Below are 8,167 nucleotides of genomic sequence, written 5' to 3'. Positions count from 1 at the left end.
GCCTACTAATGTGTGTGCCAAGACCTGGTGTCACAAGCTGTGGGCAACTAGTAGAATATACAAAAGAATCACACTATCCTACTGTCCGAAACAGAATAGACAGCAAAAATACATAAGAGAGACTCCTTCAGGCTGCTGAACGGTATGGGAAGGGGAGCAGCTCACCGTAGAAGTCTTGAAATCCGCTCAGGGATGTGCACCAGACTGATAGCCAGAGACACCTGCCTCATATCCTGTACAATTAAGTGCAGAAGTGTAGTATGAGTACATATACAATATGTACCCAGTAAGTATCCCGTCTAATCTCGAAGAAGCAGAGACGAGAGGTTGACTTGATACTTACTAGGGTCAAATAATATGAGAAAAGAATTTATAATAAGCATGGATAGCACAATTAATTAACATTTTATGGCAAGGAAGAACAGTTCTTTCTCCAGATAATATCATGGGTATCTATTTACGTTTCAAGGCATATATGAAGTTCAGTCCACAGAAAATACTAAACAAAACATGCGCAAGTAACACCGAGGGACGTGTGGCCCGATCCAACATTAAAGTAAATTGTGCACTGCCGAGGGTCGAACAGCTCGAACCATAGATGCATCTATTACCCCGCTCGCGAATCACACATGCGACGCGGTCAAATATAATAAACTCATCAACAAGAAGACAATAATGTATATCTGAGGAGTAGTTATTCACAAGAATATTCAAATTCTCTTTTAAAAGACCAAGCAGATAAGGTTCCTCTTACTAGTCTCATTTACCTTAATCAACATAATTTATACGAATTTGAATTTATCATAAGTTACAAGAATATCAGATAGAGCATGCTTTTGGGTCCTAGACTACCCGAACTTAACATAATAGTAGCTACACACGGACTTTTGTCACCTAGTTCGTACGTAGCCCCCGCATATAATGGCAATAAATTCAAGTATTACACCTATGGGGACAATTCCATCTTATAAGGTTAGAAAGGAGACTCACTTCTCTCCAAAGTGCACTTCCAATACCAAGAACGAGCCCAAACCCTCAATTCGGAGCCGAACAATCCCAAACTAGTTAAATGAGGTAGGAACTAGTCAATATAAACTCACAAAATCAAATTCTAGCTATTTAAGCACTTTCCCAACCTTTAACACAGGTTTCCTAGAATCCGACTCCGGGCCCACGTGTCCGGATTCTGAAATTTTTCGAAAGAAGTTGTTCTCTATAACCTAAGGATCAATAATATATGATTTCTAATTTATTTCAAAACCAATTTCGTGATAAAATCTAAGTTTTATTAAAACCCTAGGTCTAGCTCTAACCCCTTGATTTCTCCAAATCTTTATGTGTTAATCTACTCAAAACTCGAGTGTTAAACTTAGAATTAAAGGGGACTAACTTACCTCATGATGCTATATGGAAATCCCTTCTCAAGTTCTCCAAAATCGCTCAATACCCGAGTGCCAAATGGTCAAAAATGGTTGGAGATCGACTTAAATGAAGCTCACTACTTCAGCAGTTTCCGCATTTGCGGTCTTAAAGCCGCATCTGCGAAGCTGCTTCTGCGACTAAGGAGTCGCTTCTGTGGTTTGGCCTGGCCAGCTCTGGGCCTGTATCTGCGAGGCTATGACCGCTTCTGCGGTCTCGCACCTGTGGTCAACCAACCGCAGGTGCGGTTATGACAGAAGCAGATGCTTCAGCACTTCTCCAAATTCTCAACTTCACTCGAGCCTCGTCCGTTTGACACCCGGAGCTCCCGGGCCCCGCCCGAACATACCAACGAGTCTAAAATCATGAGACAGACCTACTTGAACCTTCGGAATGCCTGAAACAATGCTAAATCTAAGAGTCACCCCCTAAAACCAAATAAATCTAACTTCTGAACTTCAAGTTCTTAATTTTCCTCTAACGAGCCGAAATGCCCTAAAACTACTCGGATTGATACCAAATTTTGCAAGCAAGTCTTAAATGATATATCAGACCTGTACCGGGCTCCAGAACCAACATACAATCCTGATACCCATGGAATCAATCATTAATTAGTTTTTTTAAATCTTTAAAACTTCAGATTAACAATTTCTGATAAAAATTCATTACTCGGGCTAGGGACCTCGAAATTCGGTTCCGGGCATACGCCCAGATCCCATATTTTCCTACGGACCCTCTAGGACCATCAAATCATGAATCCAGGTCCGTTTGCTCAAAATGATGACCAAAGTTAAAATTAGCCTTTTAAGAAAATCCTAAGGAATCAAATGGGCATATTTCACTCCAAACTCTTCCAAATCCTGAACCCACCATCCCCGCAAGTCGTAAATTAGTTAAAGCAAGCGCGGAAAGTTTTATTTAAGGGAACAGAATTCTAAAAGGCAAAACGACCAGTCGAGTCGTTACATTTTGTGTATGAATTAAACTTTTAGGATATAAATTGAGCCTTTAGGATATGAATTGGACTTTTAGGATATGAATTGGACTTTTAGTTTATGTATTGAAATTTTAGTTTATTAATTAAAATTTTAGAATATGAATTGAATTTTTGTGGATATGAATTAAAATTTTAGGATATGAATTGAACCTTTAGGATATGAATTGAAATTTTTGTGTATGAATTGAAGTTTTAGGATATGAATTGGACTTTTAGGATATGAATTGGACTTTTAGTTTATGTATTGCAATTTTAGTTTATAAATTGAAATTTGAGGATATGAATTGAACTTTTGTGGATATGAATTGAAATTTTAGGATATGAATTGAACTTTTAGGATATGAATTGAAATTGTTGTGTATGAATTGAACTTTTAGGATATGAATTGAGCCTTTAAGATATGAATTGGACTTTTAGGATTTGAATTGGACTTTTAGTTTATGTATTAGAATTTTAGTTTATAAATTAAAATTTTAAGATATGAATTGAACTTTTAGGATATGAGTCGAACCTTTAGGATATGGACTTAATTAACTAAAAAAAGATTAGGATATGAATTAACTAAATTAATTTGTTCTTGTTTTATTTGTATAGAACATCGTACTTGAATTTTGTAGAAGGGGTTGATGACTTTATTAGACATGCAATGGAACTTCCACCAAGAATAACTAGGATGCAGTACCTGGCAAAGTGGGTCTGTAATTGTTGTGCTCATTAGCGACAATGATGATGAGAAGGCAATGGCATGTGTTTCACATAGTAATGGTGTAGGTAGGAATTTAACATTTCCTAAGCAGATAAAAGAAGTGGTTATAGAGGAATTCTCTACTTCATTTTCCAAGAGGAAAAGAAGTTTAATTGAGAGTGACAAGGTTGATGGTAATGGAAAGTTTTCTGTTGCTCATGACAGTTCCCATAAAACGGGTATCATAAGACACTGTGATGAGAAAGACGAAAGGAAGTTTTATTCTCAACTTTCTTCCAAGTCTGATCCGTACAAGCTTAATGGGATTGGAGATATTTCTTCGAATTTAGACAATGATTTGAGTGACAAAAGTATGGAAATGGTAATCAAAGGAATTAAAGGTAAAACGCTTCTCTAAGGAAGAGAAGTTTGGAGAAATCTACCGCCTATAAAGTGCACATATCACGTTCATGCAGAGTTCTGCATCCTTCTCTTCTAAGAAAAACGTTTTACCTTTAATTCTTTTGATTAGCATTTCCATACTTTTGTCACTCAAATCATTGTCTAAATCTGAAGAAATATCACCAATCCCATTAAGCTTGTACGGATTAGACTTGGAAGAACGTTGAGAATAAAACTTCCTTTCGTCTTTGTCATCACAGAGTCTTATGATCCCCGTTTTATGGGAACTTCCATGAGCAACGGAAAACTTTCAATTACCATCAACCTTGTCACTCTCAATTAAACTTCTTTTCCTCTTGAAAAATGAAGTAGAGAATTCCTCTATAACCTCTTCTTTTATCTACTTAGGAAATGTTAAATTCCTACCTACACCATCACTGTTTGAAACACGTCATTGCCTTCTCATCATCATTGTCGCTAATGAGAACAACAATTGATCAAAGACACACCCTGCCAGGTACTGTATCCACGTTATTCTCTGTATCCAAGTCCATCCCGAGTAATATTACTACGAGGATAATCACCAAAGCCACCAGACAGCTTTATGATGCCAATGAAGCAAGATGAGCTATTCAATGAGACTCGTATTGTAAAGAAGAAGAAAGAGACTTATCCATAAAGGTGGGTCGAGGGCCAAGCCTCGACTGTACATGTAAGTTTTTTTACTTTTCATTAAGTATTTTGATTTACTTTTATATAAATTTTGAAATACTAATTCAATGTAATTTTTCTTATAGGGTCACTTCACATCTGACGTGGAGGAATTCATATGCAGTCAGCTACCTAATGAGTCGGGCGAGGCAATCCAACTTTCGGACGAGGATGCTGAAATAACACTCCTTGAGTACTTTATATACTTTGAACTAGACAATAGAACCGGTTTTCGAATGGGCTTGTAATAAGCGTTAACTTAGTCTTGTCAGCTTAATGTGTTAGTTCTATTGAACTTTATACTTTGTTGGTTTTAATGTTGTTGTTAATGTTGTTGTTGTGTTATTGTTGTGTTGTTGTTGTTGTTGTTGTTGTTGTTGTTGTTGGTTTTGTTGTTGATTGTTGTTGTTGTTGCTTGTAATAGGGAAGTTGGTATGCTGGCAGGTGGTGTAGCTGCCAAAACAGGCAGTTTCTGCCAAAATTATACCCAGAAAAGCGACCAACTTTGGTTGATTTTCTACTTAAAAAATATTTCCTGTGCAATAGAGACCAAGGTTGGTCGCTAATTAACCCAGATTTCCTAAAAAGCGACCAACTTTGATTGCTATTCTATTAAAAAAAATCCTGGAAAATAGCGACCAATTTTGGTTGCTTCTGTTTAAAAATAAATAAATAAATTAAAAAAAAACGACCAACTTTGGTCGCTATTTTCCAGATTTTAAAATATAATATTTGGTTTACACACCAAAGTTGGTCGCTATACTTTGATTAATAATAAATAAATAAATAACGTAATTTAAATATAGAGACCAACTTTGGTCGCTAAATTTATATTATTAAAATATTAAAGCGACCAAAGTTGGTCGGTATATTGTTTACCCAGAATATTTGGTCCTTTTACCTTAGAGACCAAAGTTGGTCGCTAATTAGCGGCCAACTTTGGTTTCTAAGATAAAAGGACCAGCAAAATAGCGACCAAGTCAGTTTGGACCCTTTTTTGTCGCTTTGTGACCTGTAAGCGACTTACTTTGGTCGCTTTTTGTGGTCACTTTTTTCTGTATTTCTAGTAGTGGTAGTGTATGTCTTATATTTAAGAAAAAACCGACAAATAACCGAAAAAACCGAAAAACCGACATAAACTGAATCAAGAAAAAACCGACTTAATTGATTTGGTTTGGTTCTAATATTTGAAAAACTGATTGGTTTCTTTATAGGAAAAAATCAATCCAAACCGAACCATGAACATCCCTAATGCATATACTTTGTAATGGACAGATCACTAAAAGATAGTGACAAAGTTAATTATTTTGGTACTGTTTTTAGCGCAATTTGGAGGTACTTGGTAACTTTGGGCGCTCTCACATAGCACTAACTCCATTTGAGGCCCACATTGAGTATCTTTGAGGATGATTTTAGCATTTTGGTTCAATAAAAACGTGTAAAACATTTGATGTAGACTTACCAGAACAACAGTAAATAATTGATTCTATCGCCCAACTATCACTAAGACTCCACTATTTAGAGTAGAAAGTTTTATTCAGTATAGACCAATTAATAAGAGAAAATAAAGAAAATGAAGAAAGACAGTATCCACGTTGTAATGGTGCCATGGTTAGCATTTGGTCATCTACAGCCATTTTTCCAACTCTCCATAGCCTTATCCAAAGAAAAAGTTCATGTCTCTTTCCTTTCCACTCCCAGAAACATTAAGAGACTCCCTAAACTTCCTCCTAACTTAGAACCACTAGTAAATCTAGTTGAATTTCCACTGCCATCACTTGATGATAAGAGTCTTTTGCCCAAAGATGCTGAGGCAACTTTGGACATTCCTGCTGATAAAGTTCAGTACTTAACAGTAGCTTACGATCTCCTTCAGCAGCCCATCAAACACTTCATTACACGTGAAAAACCGGATTGGATCATTGTGGATTTTAGCCCTTACTGGATAGCTGAGATTGCTCGAGATCTTGATATTCCCATGCTTCAATTTAGTATGTTTACTGCTGCTACCCTACTCTTCTTCGGGCAGCTTGATCACGAGGGTCAAGAAGAACCAAAGCCGTTGCATGAACTTCTCCTATCACCACCACCATGTGGTGATTTCAAATCAACGGTTGCTTATAAGAAATACGAAGTGGCGGAACTATTTGCTGCGATTGCTGCAGAGAATGCTTCGGGCAAATCATCTATGGAACGTGAAGCCATAATGGGAAAGGCCAGTAGAGCTATGGCTCTACGTACATGTGCTGAATTCGAAAACGAATACTTGGTCAGTCCTAGAAACTATAAAAAGCCGCTGATTCCTATTGGGTTGCTACTACCGGGAGAATTACCGGTGGGTGAAAACGATCTTGCTCTTCCACAATGGCAGAAGATGTCCAAATGGCTAGACGAACAAAAGCCAAGATCGGTTGTGTTTGTGGGATTTGGCAGTGAATGTAGATTTACCAAGAATCAAGTATATGAAATAGCAAATGGGCTACAACTCTCAGAATTGCCATTTTTCTGGATACTACAGAAGCCAAGTTGGGCTTTGAACGACGTTGATGCTTTGCCATCAGGTTTTGGCGCCGCAACAGAGGGGAGAGGGTTCGTGCACATTGGCTGGGCACCACAGAAGGAAATTCTTGCACATCCGTCCATAGGAGGATCCCTATTTCATGCAGGATGGGGATCAGCTATTGAAACTTTAAGGTATGGTCATGTTCTTGTGGTGTTGCCTTTTGTTTTTGACCAAGGATTGAATGCAAGATTGCTAGTAGAAAAAGGTGTGGCGATTGAAGTGAAGAGGAACGAAGAAGATGGATCGTTTAGTGGAAAAGACATAGCAATGTCATTAAGAGAAGCGATGGTTTTAGAGGAAGGGGAAGAGCTTAGAGCTCGAGCAAGAAAAGCTGCTGCTATTTTTGGAGACCGAAAACTTCAAGACTCCTACGTCAGAAACTTTGTTGAGTACTTGAAAAGTAATGGTAATTTAAGATGAATGTCTAGTCATTAATCAGCAAATTAGAAATGATATGTCTGCTCAATCTAATATTGAAAATATTTCCTGCTTTGTAGTTTGTACGGTTGAAATAATTCTGTAGCACTAGATTGCCTTGTTTGGGATATGAGTGACTTCAGTTTTACATGAGTGATATATTAATTTCTTTTGTACTCATTGTTGAAGTCTTAGTTGTTGAATGACTTCAGTTTTACATGCGACAGCCGTCCATTTACCACAAGAAAACCCACATTTTTTTCAGCTTAAAAAGCCATCATCAAGCCCATGATTCAACAGCTGAATTCCAAATTAGCAACTAAAAAATTCAGGATAGTTATAGCCCGTTTGGCCAAGTTGTAAAAATCAGCTTATTTTGAGAAGTTCTTTTTTTGAAAAGTATTTTTCTCAAAAGTACTTTTGGTGAGAAGCAGTTTGTGTTTGGCTAATTAGTTTGAAAAGCACTTCTGAGCAGCAATTAGTGTTTGGCCAAGCTTTAAAAAACTGGTTCTAAGTGTATTTTTCTCAAAAGTGCTTTTGGAGAGAAGCTACTTTTTTCTGCTTCTCCAAAACTGCTTCTGCTTCTCCTCAAAAGCACTTTTTTTTCTTCCAAAAGCTTGGTCAAACACCTTAATTTTTGGACAAAAGTGTTTTTGGCAAAAAAAAAAAATCACTTTTGGCCTAAAAGAAACTTGGTCAATCAGGATATTAGTCTTGAAGTTTGGCTGAATTAGTTAATCTTTAAATACATTATAAAATATAGTTATATTTTAAACAACTACTTACAATTGGCCATCGGTGCGATTTGCCCGTGAGCATCAAGAAGTGTTCGAACCCAAAATATAAAACCTGTAGAATCAAAAAGATAATTATGAGAGAAAAATATAAGAATTTTTTAAAAATGTTTGCAAATTTATTATATACAGCATTACTCAGAAAGCTTAGCTTGCTTGTTTTTTTTTCTCTGTTGAAA

The 8,167-nt window shown here is 36.8% G+C and overlaps 1 protein-coding gene across 1 annotated transcript; it reads left to right on the top strand.

Annotated features, from left to right (window-relative positions):
• The first annotated feature begins 5,746 nt into the window (after positions 1-5,746).
• Positions 5,747-7,374, top strand: LOC104219877 (UDP-glycosyltransferase 91C1-like). The gene has a single exon (XM_009770628.2). The coding sequence runs from the start codon at positions 5,788-5,790 to the stop codon at positions 7,195-7,197; it is 1,410 nt and encodes a 469-aa protein (XP_009768930.1). The 5' UTR covers positions 5,747-5,787; the 3' UTR covers positions 7,198-7,374.
• The last annotated feature ends 793 nt before the right edge of the window (positions 7,375-8,167 follow it).

The sequence above is a fragment of the Nicotiana sylvestris genome, chromosome 8 (genome assembly GCF_000393655.2).
Source record: "Nicotiana sylvestris chromosome 8, ASM39365v2, whole genome shotgun sequence".
Classification (NCBI taxonomy): Eukaryota; Viridiplantae; Streptophyta; class Magnoliopsida; order Solanales; family Solanaceae; genus Nicotiana; species Nicotiana sylvestris.
This window is presented reverse-complemented; position numbering and strand designations above follow the sequence as displayed.